The following is a 14,496-nucleotide window of genomic DNA, read 5'->3' as shown; positions in this document are numbered from 1 at the left end:
AAGTGATGATGACGAAATGTCCAGCATAAGGTAGGTAGTTAATAAAGGAAACAATGCACGGATACAGTAGAAATCGGTACATGATGGCTAGGCCGGGACCCAGGAGGCAGGCCCATGAGTCGTTGGGTGATAAAGCACGGAGTCTTTTGGCGGGACCAAACAAAAAAGTTTGTTGTTGATGGGGGTCCTGGTCTGGCCTGGTCTTGTCTTGTCTTGTCTTGGGAGGGGGAGTGGAAGGGGAGGCAGGAATTGGGAGTGGAATATTGGGCTCTGACTGAGTCTGGGTCGAGTAGAGGTAGTCTGATTGACAATTCAATTCTCGGCCTCGTTGTTCAAATGCCAACGTAACAGTGCGACATTTCTTGAATCAAATGATAGGCGGTAAAGCATGCCACATCATGGATGACCACCCTACCTGCTAGGACCTTGCCTTGCCTTACTTACCTACCTTAGGTACAAACGGGAACGGATATGGATATGGATGTACGTTGATTGAAAATCTGAACGATGGAGCTTGCAAGGGTGACATGTCGTTCATTGACAACCCCACTAGAAGACAAAAAAGCTGCGTGGATATTGGATGATGGGCAGCAAATTCAGACCCGAAAGATCCCATGTTAAAGTGCGGTAAGACCGTCAATTGACCCTTTGGCACCTTTTACTTACCCAAAGCATACAGAGAAGGTACAGGAAACAGTAAATCGAAGTGCAAATCACGGCACGGCCCAGCCATTTCATTTTATCACCGAGGTGACCGCCTGAGAAAATTATCACAGCCTGGTGATAAGTGTTGGTGGTTAGCTGTTTAGCGCATGGTTTGGTGGCCTACCTAATCTGGAGCTGGACTGGAGCCCGGGGTGGACTGGACTGGCCTGGTCTGATACGATTTTTTTTTTGTCCCCCCGATAACTTACGTCTCCATAATCCGCTGCCGCTACTGCAACACCACCTCAAACTCATACTTCAACAACGGCATCTCCAACCTCCAACCGAGCCAACCTCTTTGTCTCTTTTTTTTTATTTACCTAAAAACTCTAAGAGATTCCCGATCTTCTAGTGACCCTATTCTGTTTCCTTTCTTCCCCTCTTCTCCTCCTCTCTGGCCTTGAACGATCATCTTCCTGACCCCTCCTCTCCTCAAACTTTTTTCCAAACACCCCACATTCCCCATTACTGATTCGATATGGGCGGCGTTGTTTCTGCATTCTCCAGTAGTAGCGGTGAAGACTCCGTCGCAGCGCGACAAGCTCTCGAGAAGCAACTTGCCGACAGGGAAGATACCATCGCCGTCCTCGAGGAAGACCTCCAAAAGAAGGAGAAGGAATGCACAACAGTATCCAAAGATGCTGAGGATTTGAGGGAAAAGATCAAGGAGCTTGAGGCTCAATCTTCTCTTGCCCTTGATGAGACACACGCCCGTATCGCCATCTTGCAGGAAGAGTTGAAGAAGGGCGGTGACTCTTCCTCCGAGCAGCTCCGCTCTACCAAGGAGTCTGCTGAGAAGAGCGCAAAGGAGCTCGAGGATGCTAAGACCAGCCTGGCTGCTACCGAAGAGAAGCTCAAGGGTCTGGAGCAGGAGAGGCAATCCATTGCCGATGAGCTCGCCAGCCTCAAGGCAGAGCTTGCTGAGGCCAAGGAGGCCCGCGAGGCCCTCGAGGCTGCTCTCTCCAAGGAGATTGCTACTCTCAAGACCCAGATCTCCGAGGCAGAGGAGAGGCACCAGACTCTGACCAAGGCCCACAGCACACTTGAGGAAGAGCTTGCTGCTGCTTCTAGTGCCGCTGAGCAAGGCAAGCAGGCTCTGACCGGCTCCGAAGACAAGTTCACCACCCTACAATCCAGCCACGCCAAGCTCGAGACCGACCTGGCTGCCGCCGTCACTGCCCTCGATGAGCAGAAGAAGGCCTTGGCTGGTTCCGAGGAGAAGTACGCCGCTCTCCAAGAGACACTCGACAAGCTCCAGGAGCAGTCCGACTCCCAGATCGCTACTGCCAAGAAGGACCTCGCCGAGGCTCAAGAGAAGACAAATGCTCTCCAAGAAACACACAACAAGCACAAGGCCGACTCTGAAAACGAGTTGTCCGAACTCAAGAAGCAGCTCTCTGAACTTGGTGACCTCCAGACAAAGTACGCTACTCTCGAGGAGACCAACAAGTCTCTTGAGAAGGAGCTTGCTGAGCTCAAGGAGAAGGTTGCTGACCTCGAGAAGACCAACGAGTCTCTTAAGAGCAACTCTTCTTCTGAGCTTGTCGCGGCTCAAAAGGATGCTGCTGAGTGGAAAGAGAAGCATGGTTCTCTTCAGTCTACCCATGATGGTTTGTCCAAGGACCTTGAGACTGCTAAGAAGGATCTTGCTGCTGCCGAGGAGGCTCAGAAGAAGCTCACCGAGGACCACACCGCTGCCTTGACCAAGGCTCAGGGTGACTCATCTGCTGAATTGGAAAAGGTCAAGACGGAGACTGCCGACCTTGAGGCCAAGCTCAAGTCTACTACCGACGAGCATGACGCCCTCAAGAAGGAACGTGACGAGCAAGCTGAGAAGCTCAAGGCCGTCACCAGCGACCACGAGACAATCCAGAAGAAGCAGGAGGAGACTGAGGCTAAGCTCAAGTCTGCCACTGAGGAGCGCGAGTCTGTTGAGAAACAGCTCAACGAGAAGACATCAAAGCTTGCCGAGCTCGAGAAGGAAATTGAGGAGGCCAAGGCCCAGGCTGCCAAGGCCGAGGAAGACTTGAAGGCTTCCCAAGCTGTAAGTACTCACCATGATTACATACTTATCAAGGCACTGACATTTGCATAGGAAAAGAAGGAGCTTGAGGCCAAGATCGCCGACCTTGAGTCCAGCGCCAAGAACTCCCAGGAGTCTGAGTCTGGTTTGAACGCCAAGCTCAAGGAGGCTGAGGACAAGGTCAAGAGCCTCGAGTCCGATGCCGCCAAGGCCAAGGAGTCTGAAGCTTCATTGAAGTCCAAGGCCGAAGAGTCCGAGGCTAAGGCCAAGGAAATCGAAGCCTCACTGAAGTCTAAGGCTGATGAGGCCGAGGCTAAGGTTGCTGCTCTCGAGGCTGACGCAAAGAAGGCTCAAGATTCCGAGTCTGCTCTCAAGAAGCAGCTCGAGGAAGCTCAGGCTGCTACCGAATCCGAGAAGAAGTCTTCCGCCGATAAGACCAAGTCTCTTGAGGACGAACTCAAGGAGCTTAAGGAGAAGTTCGCCAATTCTGAGGAGGCCGCTAAGAAGGTTGAAGCTCTTGAGAAGGAGAAGGCCGATGCCGTCGCCAAGGCTGAGTCCCTACAGAAGGAGGCAGATGAAAAGACCAAGACCCTGGAGGCTGAGAAGAAGGCCGCCGAGGAGAAGGCCGCTGCTCTGGAGAAGGAGAAGACAGACGCCGAGGAGAAGACTAAGACAGCACAGTCAGCCTTCAGCAACGCCCTTGAGAAGGTCAAGACCATCCAGGGCGAGAAGAAGGAGGCTCTCGAGAAGGTCCAGGCCCTCGAGGCCGAGGTCAAGGAGCTCAAGGAGAAGAGTGCCACAACCAACGGCGCATCCGAGGCTTGAGGGAAAAGAATTTCTTTGTCAAATGGGAAGGGATAATGCTGCTGATGAGACCGAAAAGTGTTTGTTATACGATCTGTGACGCCGGATGAACTGAAATGTCTGATTCATATCACGGGATACGAAGGAGTGGACTTATGCGTCTTTGATGAACTCGATACCCAAATAAATAGTTTTTAGAAGAGCGTAATTTAGATGAGCGTCTATGCCACTCTTTTTCATGCCAACTCGGTTTCTCCCCCTTACTTGCATGTGAAACATTGAATGAAGGGCTTTGTTCTTGTGTTGGTGGAACCAGATGTATTGCGGATTTCAAAGTGAAGACATTGCATTTACAAGGCAGTCAAGTACGACAAGGAAGCTTCAAAGTTGTCTTGATTGTTTAACTTGAATATCACCAATTGACTACTATGTACTCATTCAATCTCAGCATGCCTTGATTTCAAGCTCTGAAGCTCTCAACTGTGGCTGCATCATCCCAAGCCACACCCGCACATCTCCACCATCTGATTGGCCCACTTGTTCTCTCCTCCAACACCAAAAACGTCACAACGTCAACCTCTATCTAACCTCACCTCTCACAACCTCCACCGCCCAAAATGCGCTTCACCTTCGAAACCAGCGCTCTTCTCGCGCTACTCCCCCTCGCTCTCGCCGACTCTTTGACCCTCTATCTCCCCTCCAACCCCAACCCCTTCAGCATCCCCGCCAACACGCACGCCACGCTCTCCTCCGCAGGCGTCCACTTCTCCGCGCCACTGTCCTCAGCCAACACTTTTGTCTTCCATAACGTCACGCCTGGCTCGTACCTTGCTGATGTTCACTGTCCGACTGACGCGTTTCATCCGCTGAGGATTGATGTTCAGCTTGCTGAGGATGGGGAGGAGGGAATTGTGAGGGCTTGGGAGACGTATCGGGGCAATGACTGGGGGAATAAGGGGGAGGTCGTGCAGGTGAAGGAGGGGAGTAAGGGACGAGGCTTTCAGCTGCGAGCCATTGGGGGAAAGAACTACTTTATGGAGAGGCCGCAGTGTGAGTCTCGCTTTGCAATTCTCCGTGAACCGGCCAGCGCTAACATATAGCAGTCTCTGTCTTTGCTATCCTCAAGAACCCCATGATCCTTATGGCTCTCGTCAGTCTTGTTCTCATGGTGGGCATGCCGAAGATTATGGACAGCAGTATGTAATCATCCACACTCACAAACAGACTTATATTAACAATATTCAGTGGACCCTGAAATGCGCGCCGAGTTCGAGGCCCAGCGAAAGAGCAGCCCCCTGAGCGCTGCCATGACCGGCCAGTCATCTGGTGACAATCCTCTTACCAACTTCGACATGGCTGCGTATCTCGCTGGTTCCAAGCCCAAGGAGAGCGCCCCAGCCAACAGCGGTGGTAACGGCAACACTAAGAACCAGGGCGTTAGACGGTAAATTTTGCGCAGTTATTGGGTATATAATGACTACAAAAGTTGGATGGATACACAACCCTGTAGGCATAAGCGGACGATAGAGAATCAGATCATGAGATATGGCATTGTATGCATTTAGCAATGATCATTATTCCGTTGAACCTTCCCTCATCAGTTCGTTATGGAGGTATGAACCTTGGTTAACTACTAGTCACGGCGTAACTACGCGCAGCCTATTGTCATCATGTTCTCGTTCCATACCCAATTCCTATCCTGCCCAAAAAATCGCAAAGCAAACCCAATTTCGAGTCGGAAATATCACACTGAGACTCCTTTTCCGGCAAATGCACGCAGAACGTATGACCTCTTTAATCACCACCATCATCGCCGTAATCAGCACCATCCTCTACAAAGATCGTTAGCGAGCTGTTATATTTAAGGAGAATTGAAATCAAAACTTACCGAAGCCATCCTGGTAGGCGTCTTGTTCGTCGTTATCAAAAGAGTTTGCGATCATGGCACCACCGAGCAGACCAGCACCAGCACCGAGAGCAGCACCTCCCATCATGCCCATACCACCACCACCAGGTTTACGGCCACCACCACCAAAGCCACCGCCTTGAGGAGCTCCGTAACCAGGAGCGCCACCATAGCCCCCGTAACCTCCCGGCGCGCCATAACCGCCGCCGTAGTGAGGTTGGGCACCGTAACCCATTGGAGGACCTTGGCCAGGATAGCCTTGGGGCTGTTGGCCGTAGTACTGTTGTTGAGGATAACCACCTCCGTAGCCACCCTGCGAGCCGCCGTAACCACCGGCACCGCCTTGTTGGTGGCCTCCAGCCATCTGCTTTCCCTTGCCGAGCAGCTTGCCCAAGAATCCACCGCCGCTCTTAGCACCACGTTCTCTAGGGGGAAGTTCTGCGGGATAAGGACTGCCACCCTGTTGTTGAGGGTAGGGGCTATTGCTCTGGGGGTATGGGCTATTTGATGCTCCGTATCCCGCAGGAACGTCTGGACCACCAGGACCACTTCGAGCGCGGGCGTCTTCCTCGGCCTGTAGCTTCGCAGCTAGCTTAGCGTCTTCATCTTCGGAAGGACCACCAGCTGACTGATCGCGATGGTCCTCGTAGGGGTTCTTCTTGGTATCTGTAGGGATGGGCGCATTGCCTTGGTCGTATCCGGGCGGAGGGCCGGCGGGTGCGGCATCATCAGCTGGAAAGACGGGAGCAGTGGGCTTTTCCCATTGCGATTGTTTTGTGTAAATGTTGACGTAGAACCTGTAGTGCGCATGTGAGCGAAGCTGCGCGCGCTTGTAGACAAATTGAAGTTCTTACCATTCCTTGTATTGATCGTTCCATCGCACGGCCCATCCGGCAGGAACCTCGGGGGCCTTAGGAGGAGGCGGACCAGACGGGGGAGCAAAGTCGGCCATCGAAGTAGGATTAGAAAAGTACACGATCGATGAAGATGTTGTTATAGAGTGCAACGATGATGTTGTGCGAGAAATTTGTGGTAGGTCGACGTCTGAGGAATTAACAGGAGTCGATGATGTAGCAGGTGGATATAAGTACCACCTAGTAGGTTGTGTAGTACAAGGAATAAGTAAGGTCGAGGCAAAGAGGGGAAGTCGAATATCGAGATCAAGTGAGAGCCAAGGATAAAGTAATTTAAGGCTAAAGGCTAAGACTACGAGGGACTATTTAAGCACATTACCTACTTCCCTTGGCAATCTGGCACCTGCTACTTGTGACCTTGAATGTTTCGCGTCAACGCCACTTGGAGAAGCAACATGAGTTTGGATCTGGAGCTGGAGGGGCAATCACCGAAACCCCGGTTGCCCCTCCCCCAACATACAAAGCACAGGTGACGCCATTGGTGCAAGAGCTGCCATGTAGAGAAAGCACAGCCACCATGTCCGCGGCTTCCTCGTCCGGTCTCCGACCAAGCCTTCTATTCATTAAGGTAGGTAGCCAGCGACTGACTCAGAAGCATCCAAACCTATAGCAGTGAAAGATATAGATGGGTAGATAAGTGACATGTGCCAAGGTGGCCTAAAATTACAGCTGCACTTACAATTACAGTGCGTTCTACAGGTCACATCTTGGAATTGCTTGCGTATGCATTGATGATCCTCGAATAGCTTAGCTCCCTCGGAATTTAAACGGTTATTAATGTTATGTCACTCGAGCAAGTGCTGCGCAAGGTGACAACCTTTTCATAGGCTCCCTCACGGCGTTTCCCTCCAGATTCCAATATTAATCGTATTAAGCCCGCGGCTTCCAGAAAGCTTCATTACTGTGCAGCTAGCATACGCCACGAATGACGCAGACAGTGGCGATCGCTTGCTGTGGCGGTGCACTATAGCTTCAAGTCGATCAATGTCCTGCACGGAAGGGTTCCACTATCATTCTCCATGATCCGAACACGATCCAATCTGCCAATTCTCTTTCCGAAAGGTGCCTTACAATCCCATTACTCGCCCGCCAAGCCTTCTCTATCATCCTCCTCCGGCGGTGGATTTCTGTTTGTCCAAGGCTCAAAGAATTTGGAAGTCCTGGATAAGCCCCCAACGGTCTCCCATATCAAGAGGAAAGCAAACAGAGCCATGATAACGAACATGAAACTCTCGGCATTGAGATGGTTATGCGACTCGGGGATGACGACGAGAATGATCGCAATTATTAACCTCATGCTGATTCGTGTCGTCTGTCCCATGAATAGAGTGCACTCACCTTCGACCCGGTATAACATCCCGTAAACCCAAAGACAAAACATACCAACTCCAAGCCCTCCACCGAGAAGCCAGCGCTGCCCGTCTTCAAACTCCTCAACCGCTGTGCTCGCAGCTGCGATGTGGCCTCCGATGAGAAACGATGCTGATAGAGGTAGATGCAAGAGAAAGAAGCCAAAGGCTGTCCAAGCAGATCGTCGAATTGGATGTGTTGCTTGAATACTGCCATCGCCGCTGGAATAGACCCAATTCAGCACGAACGCAATAATCAGCGTGCAGACAGCCTTGGCGTATCCTGAAGTCAAACCAATGCCCGTCTTGTTGCCAACAATGATGCTGTATACAAACTCGCCGAGAATGATGATGAAGAAAGCGCCCATTCGGTCAATCTCGTGCGCAATGTCAACAGCAGTACTATAAGTCAGATGTAGCTTGGCCTTGATCCAAGGACTCAGAGTCAGCGCCCATGTCGCCTCTTGGTAGAAGATGCCCACGGCGACGATGGCGGCTTTTGCGCGAATGCTTATGCCCTCAAAGAAGAGCGGAATGGTGATAAGAAGACCGACAAACATGAAGCCAGCCATGATCCGGGCCTGTGTGCGGTGCTGATACGCTGCAAACGAGGTAACAAGGAATACGTTGAGGGTGGTGAAGCGGGCTACGAGGTACGCGCCAACGGTAGTCCGCATTGCAGTAATATCCTCATCTGCATCGTTGGCATTGTTCGCATAGAGCACCAGAAGCGCCATGACCCAAAGAATAATAAGTCGTTGCAGTAAATCATCGGTGTAATACGAGTTCATGATCTCGCGGAGATCAGCCCAGATATGCCATGCCGGCGCAAAGATGAGTATATACTTTGCTAGATGAGCACCATCAGGATGCTCTGCAAGCTCATCGCTGAAGTTGGCGACAATCGCAACATCTATAGAATGTAAGTCAGGGCCCGAATGATAGCACGTAGATTCCTACATAGAAGATCCAGGAACAGCTCGAAGCGGCCAGCCTGGCGTTCCTCCTCTTTCTCCTTGATGAGCTGTCCCTTGTAGAACCATTGCAGCGCCCTTGGCTTTTTGACCAGGAAGCAATCTGCTTTGGTGTGTTCTTGGAGCTCGTTGCAGTTCATCTTACTTCAACTGAGATTGAAAGATGTGTGGGAGACAAGAATGAGGAGGAGGCTCTATATGTGTGGTTGCTAAGATGGATAGAGAATTTAACCTTTGTTTCAGCTGCCCCTAGTTGATGAGGGAGAGCTGACTGGGCCATTACCAAGCCAACCGCATGCAGCTATTTTATGGTGGTTGGTTGAAGCTGAAAGCTTGAGTGATACACCACCCAAACTGATCATGATTCCCACTGAAAAGAGCCGTACTCCGGCTAGGAAATAGACTTAGAAATATGCTTGATTTTCTCTCTTTTTCTTGAGGCTTTGTAATCATTGTTCATTTCTCCAATTTGTTCCTCAATTCAAGTGGCTGAAGCTATTCTGGACTGTCTTACTCCATCCCTTTGAATCCAAGGGAGCACCAGCAAAGTATTTTTGTGGGGCATTTCCCAGTATTAATTGGCTGCCGATCTTTCCGCCACAGATACCAGCCCCAAGGAGGCACAGCAGCAGAAACTAAAGTCACGATCTGTAGCTTGTATTATTAAAGATACCTAGATCTAGGTATAGATATACTATTAAAATAGGTACCTCTAATATTAGCCTCCTGATTAGATATACCCTATAAAAATACTTTGCTGGTGCTCCCTCGGATTCAAAGGGATATGCCACTAACACCCAAGGGTCGGCCGCCTGGTGTTGATCCCCCGCTCTCTGATGTTCCACCAACCACTGAGTCTTGACCTACCTATCCTGCGATGACATTTCGGATCATATTCTCCGTCAAGACCCTGCATTTGATATACGAGTTGAATCTGCATCTTGCAAAACACGGTAATCTCAAATTTCGATAGTACATCCGCATATCATTCATCGATATCATCCAAGCATGTTGGTCGAAGCTAATAGGTAACAACACTCTTTGGCATCTCACTAACACGATCCATGACAGCTTATCTCACACATACTACCTTCTCGGAACGCAGTCATGAACATATCCAGAAACTCGTCAAGACGTTGTTGCACATCTAGGGAGAAAGACGATGCGGGTTAGAGCTGTCAGGCTGTAAAATTGGTTCGTAGTAATGGCAGAAAGCAAGAACTTCTAACCCAAGCCACGTTTCGAGTTAATGGATCAGTATATCTCTAGTGGCACGACGTGGATGTGTCTCTAATCGTTATTGACGACTTTACAAACGAGTAGGCCAACTCCTGTCTCGGCGATAGGGATCAAGTTAAAGTTCCCTCACAAAATACAGGTTGTGGGTGTTGATAGTATGAAAGTTGCCCATACTTTGACGGCTTGTATTCGATCATGATCTCTCCTCTTTGGGCCTCCATTCATAGAGAAAGATCAATGGCGCTGTGCCATATATTAAGGCGTCTCGTTGATTTACGAGTGATATCCTCTTGATGGCTGTTGCTGAATACTCCTTCTCCGTACGTTGTCCCTTGCTGCCTGTAAAGGGTCATCTTGTATCCTTGTCCTGCGATCAATATCAGATTCATGGAGCCAAAATACGTGTTTCTAAAATCTGCAAACTCATGATGAATGTGAAATTTCTCATAATTCTCAGACTTGTTGCACTGTCGAGAGAGATCAAATAGTAAGTAAGTCATATGTCTATACTAGCACTGGTCAATATAGTACGCTGACGTTGATATGGTCGCGCCTATCACGGCTCGGCCGCTCACAAGCAACTTGGTCAAGTTTTATAGCTGGCCAGAGCACAAAATCCTCTTTTAACTACCGACAACCTTATCGCAGCGAGGCTAAGGTCTTGCCACTTACTCCATTCCATTTGTTTACTCTCGGTGCGTTGTCCCTTTACTTGGTGCAGTTGGGTATTTTGGAATGATGGATGCTGGGAGCATGAGATCTTTGAACACATCTAATTGGTTGTCTCAAATTCATTTTTTATCGGTTTACAGGAGTTCAAAATGATGATCTTGTTTTCTTTTCATCCTGATCCGTCTTTGAAAAACATCCTACTTGGATTCCACATTTGCCTTGCCATACTCATCACTCAGATAGGTCTGTTTACTTTTATGCTTTAGTGGAGAAAGATATAACATTATTTCTTCGAATAGTCTGATAAACTTTAGGAAAAACATCATGTGGTTGATAGTTCTAGTTTGCTGCGTCATCTCGACACCAACAGGCTCCTGCACCTTGACACATGCAGGGTAGCTTGGTTACCATGTCCTTGTTCGAAGGAATGACTCCCATTTATCAACAGCGACCGCACGCAGCTCGATACGTTTCCGTGCCTCAGGATGACGACTGAAATGACAGGATCTCGAAGGAGTGGTCACGGGACTGTAGATCTCATAGTTGTGAACATGAGTCACAACATCAGCCTCCAAAATACCAGGCTGTGGCAATTCTTATCTACCTAGATCCTGTATTCTTCATTCAGTTTGCAGGAAACAAGAATGGAATATTACTGCAAAAAGGTAACCCGAAGTGTTCTTCAGCTCATTCTGGAGTTAAACTGACTCATCCTCCAGTCATGGCAGAGTGGTCATTTCATCGCAAGAGTCAAGAGCCACAATGAGCTCCTCGAAAACGCTCGCAAACTCATTCAGGACTTTCGGAATGCCCGTTCAGAAATTGGAGATGACTTTCCATCTCTCGTAGAAACCGCCATTGAACTCGAAGAACTCGACAAGTCGGTCGCTCTCGTCCAACAAGAGGAGTCGCTTCGGACCGCAGCAGTGATCAGAGAGATAAAAGGCACTATCGGGAGCGTCCACTATCAGAGTTGGGAAGCCGTCCGAGTAGTCGGGAAGAAAAAGAAGGTTATAGAGAAGAATGGGCCGGACGCCATGGTCCCAAAGAGATATATCCATACATTCAGACCCATGCCCAAGTGGGTTATCAGGACTAGAGATGACCTTGATAAAGCTATCTTGTGCGCGCAGGTTGGAATCATCGGCAACGACAAGGATGGGTTTTCAATTCGGCCTGACAATGTGTTTAAGATGGATGGAAAGGTGAAAGACATTCTTGGTATTCACATGGTTCTTGCTTTGAGATTGTGGAGTGAGCCTACTTGCATCGATGGCCGGAGCATCTCTCCTGACGATGAATCCAAGAGTGAGGGAACTCGTCAGCCTGATACCGCGGCCGAGGGGATAGACAAGAAAACGCACGATGCAGAGGGTAGTTCTGTTTACGAAACCGTTACCCTCGACCAAGCACGTGCCATGGCTAGTGAAGATGGGGTGCAAGGTTGGACTGAAGCGGCGAGGTTACGACCTCGAAGAATGCAGCGCTAAGTATAGTCACGACAAGGGACATAGTATCGCCATAAGCTACTATCAACAAGGAGGCATTTCCAGCATTATAGGTATTCTCTTGTCATTATTTAAGCCAAGTTCACAAGCCAATGGTATTACACAATTTCATGATGAACACTGTCGCTTTTTCGTCTCTTCAATCTCCTAGTGGGTATTTCAACAAGCCATTCCTAATCACAGTCCCTTCCAAACACTCAGTCCCGCGTCTCTCTAAGGGGCAAGAGGAGCTTCAGCCTCCTTGTCACCTTGAGGGATATCCTTCTTCTGGCCATTGGTGGTAGCATCAGCAGCAGCCTTGAAAGACTGTTCAAAGTCGGCAATGATATCGTCAATGTGCTCGATGCCAACCGAAATTCGGATCAAGTCCTATTTTTGTTAGCAAGACCAACTCAAATCAAGTACTAAGAAATACATACCTCGGTGACACCGGAGCTGCGCTTCTCGTCATCAGAGAGCTGCTCATGAGTGGTGCTCCAGGGGTGAATGGCAAGTGTCTTAGCATCACCAACATTGGCCAAGTTGGAAATAAGCTTGAAGCCATCAACAACCTCACTTCCAGCACCGCCGCCCTTGACACCAAAGCTCAGAACACCACCGAAGCCTCTCTTGAGGTACTTCTTAGCCGTCTCGTGGTACGGGTGACTCTTGAGACCAGGGTATGAAACCCAGCTGACATAGGGGCTCTTCTCAAGATATTGAGCAAGGGCGAGGGCGTTCTGGGCGTGACGCTCAGCACGGAGACTAAGAGTCTCCAGGCCGAGGAGAAGCTGTTGAGCGGCAAAGGGGTTGAGAGTGGAACCGAGATCACGGAGGATTTCGACTCGGGCGCGGATGATGAAGGTGATGTTGCCAAAGGTCTCGTAGAACTTGAGACCGTGGTATCCCTCAGAAGGCTCGTGGAATTGAGGGAATCGAGCAGCGTTTTTGCCCCAATCAAACTTTCCAGAGTCAACGACGACACCGCCGATCGTGGTTCCATGTCCTCCAATCCACTTTGTGGCAGAGTGAACAACAATATCAGCACCGTGATCGATAGGGCGGATAAAGTAACCACCAGCACCAAAGGTGTTGTCGACCTACAATAACCATTAGCCTAGTGGACTGTCTAGCACATTATTGTTGACTCACAATAACAGGAACACCCTTCTCATGAGCAGCCTTAGAAATAGCCTCCAGATCAGGAATGTTGTACTTGGGGTTTCCAATACTCTCAACGTAGACAGCCTTTGTCTTATCGTCAATAGCAGTCGCGATGTCCTCAGGCTTGTCACCATCGACAAACTTGGTCTTGATGCCCAGACGAGGGAAGAAGACCTTGAATTGGTTGTAAGTGCCGCCGTAGAGGTTAGAAGTAGAGACGATGTTGTCGCCAGCCTGAGCGAGAGTGCTGATGGCGAGGAACTGGGCAGCCTGGCCTGACGAGGCAGCAAGGGCTGCGACACCGCCTTCAAGAGCCGCTATTCTCTTCTCGAAGACATCTACAGTTGGCTTGTAATGTAAGTGGTGAGTCAAGCCGGGTTGGGAGTTGAGAACTCACGTTCATGATACGGCTATAAATGTTGCCAAATTCCTTGAGGCCAAAGAGCCTAGCTCCATGAGCAGAGTCATCGAAGACATAACTCTGAATACGGCATTAGTGAGTAATTCATGATGCGAGGCTATGAGAGCGTCAAGAGGCTTGTGAGAACATACGGTTGTAGCGTAGATGGGAACAGCTCGCGATTTGGTGGTAGGATCAACCACAGCACTGAAGGAAACGAGTCAGTTGAGTTCTTCCAAACAGTTTTGTGACCTCAACTACAGCTGTACAAGTAGCATTCGAAAAGCCCACCATCGGAACCGAGGCTAATAATGAATAAAACGTACGTACCCCGCGTGAAGCTGCAGTGTCTCAAAGTTCTTGCTCAGTTCCTCAGCCATGATGAATCACGTTTCCCGTATCAAAGGATCTAATCTATATGAACAACAGGAGAATAAAGAGTAAACAAAAGCAGTAATTCACAGATCAACCCATTCCCCTTTATACTCGCTCACAACTCATCCAGCATGCACTTTCAAGTGCTCTTATTCTTGTGTATCCAAGCCTCTTTGGGCATGGTTCACTAGGACCCCGCGTAGCACGCCATCGAGCTCCCCACGCTTTTGCTTGAGCTGTCTTTACTGTTTGAGAAAGCTAATGGCTTGATCGTCGTTTGACAGCTACAAATGTATGAATTGTGCAATAACCGAGAACCGCCGAGAACCGTTTATGATTTGGTTTCTCGGCTGGAGATGAAGTAATTACGTATTTTGTATAATTAGTTGGGCTTGTCATGATGATGATATGCGGGGTTGATGAATGTTACAATATAATACGAGGACAGGAACTCGATTGGTTTCCAGGAAATAGATAAGCTTCT

General features: G+C 49.4%; 6 protein-coding genes across 6 annotated transcripts; 3 read left to right on the top strand and 3 right to left on the bottom strand.

Moving 5' to 3' along the window:
* Positions 1–1,183: 1,183 nt before the first annotated feature.
* FSUBG_1399 (USO1-intracellular transport) lies at positions 1,184–3,553 on the top strand (the record flags this gene model as incomplete). The annotated part of the gene is made up of 2 exons (XM_036678938.1): positions 1,184–2,749; positions 2,801–3,553. 2 exons carry the CDS (start codon positions 1,184–1,186, stop codon positions 3,551–3,553), a joined length of 2,319 nt encoding a protein of 772 aa, XP_036543109.1.
* A 596-nt stretch (positions 3,554–4,149) lies between these two features.
* Positions 4,150–4,980, top strand: FSUBG_1398 (er membrane complex subunit; the record flags this gene model as incomplete). The annotated part of the gene is made up of 3 exons (XM_036678927.1): positions 4,150–4,582; positions 4,636–4,728; positions 4,778–4,980. 3 exons carry the CDS (start codon positions 4,150–4,152, stop codon positions 4,978–4,980), a joined length of 729 nt encoding a protein of 242 aa, XP_036543108.1.
* Positions 4,981–5,326: 346 nt separating this feature from the next.
* FSUBG_1397 (rna-binding fus tls) lies at positions 5,327–6,390 on the bottom strand (the record flags this gene model as incomplete). Its single annotated transcript, XM_036678916.1, has 3 exons — positions 5,327–5,364; positions 5,421–6,235; positions 6,293–6,390. The coding sequence occupies 3 exons, from the start codon at positions 6,388–6,390 to the stop codon at positions 5,327–5,329; spliced, it is 951 nt and encodes a 316-aa protein (XP_036543107.1).
* Positions 6,391–7,430: 1,040 nt separating this feature from the next.
* FSUBG_1396 (low temperature requirement A) lies at positions 7,431–8,815 on the bottom strand (the record flags this gene model as incomplete). The annotated part of the gene is made up of 2 exons (XM_036678905.1): positions 7,431–8,614; positions 8,662–8,815. 2 exons carry the CDS (start codon positions 8,813–8,815, stop codon positions 7,431–7,433), a joined length of 1,338 nt encoding a protein of 445 aa, XP_036543106.1.
* A 2,415-nt stretch (positions 8,816–11,230) lies between these two features.
* FSUBG_1395 (uncharacterized protein) lies at positions 11,231–12,076 on the top strand (the record flags this gene model as incomplete). The annotated part of the gene is made up of 2 exons (XM_036678894.1): positions 11,231–11,251; positions 11,306–12,076. 2 exons carry the CDS (start codon positions 11,231–11,233, stop codon positions 12,074–12,076), a joined length of 792 nt encoding a protein of 263 aa, XP_036543105.1.
* Positions 12,077–12,307: 231 nt separating this feature from the next.
* Positions 12,308–14,017, bottom strand: FSUBG_1394 (o-acetylhomoserine (thiol)-lyase; the record flags this gene model as incomplete). The annotated part of the gene is made up of 6 exons (XM_036678883.1): positions 12,308–12,463; positions 12,514–13,173; positions 13,226–13,585; positions 13,635–13,718; positions 13,790–13,844; positions 13,968–14,017. 6 exons carry the CDS (start codon positions 14,015–14,017, stop codon positions 12,308–12,310), a joined length of 1,365 nt encoding a protein of 454 aa, XP_036543104.1.
* Between the last annotated feature and the right edge of the window lie 479 nt (positions 14,018–14,496).

Source organism: Fusarium subglutinans (genome assembly GCF_013396075.1).
Source record: "Fusarium subglutinans strain NRRL 66333 chromosome Unknown NRRL66333_c0000007, whole genome shotgun sequence".
NCBI classification, from domain to species: Eukaryota; Fungi; Ascomycota; class Sordariomycetes; order Hypocreales; family Nectriaceae; genus Fusarium; species Fusarium subglutinans.
Note: the sequence above shows the minus strand (reverse complement) of the source record. Positions and strands in the feature narration are given on the sequence as shown.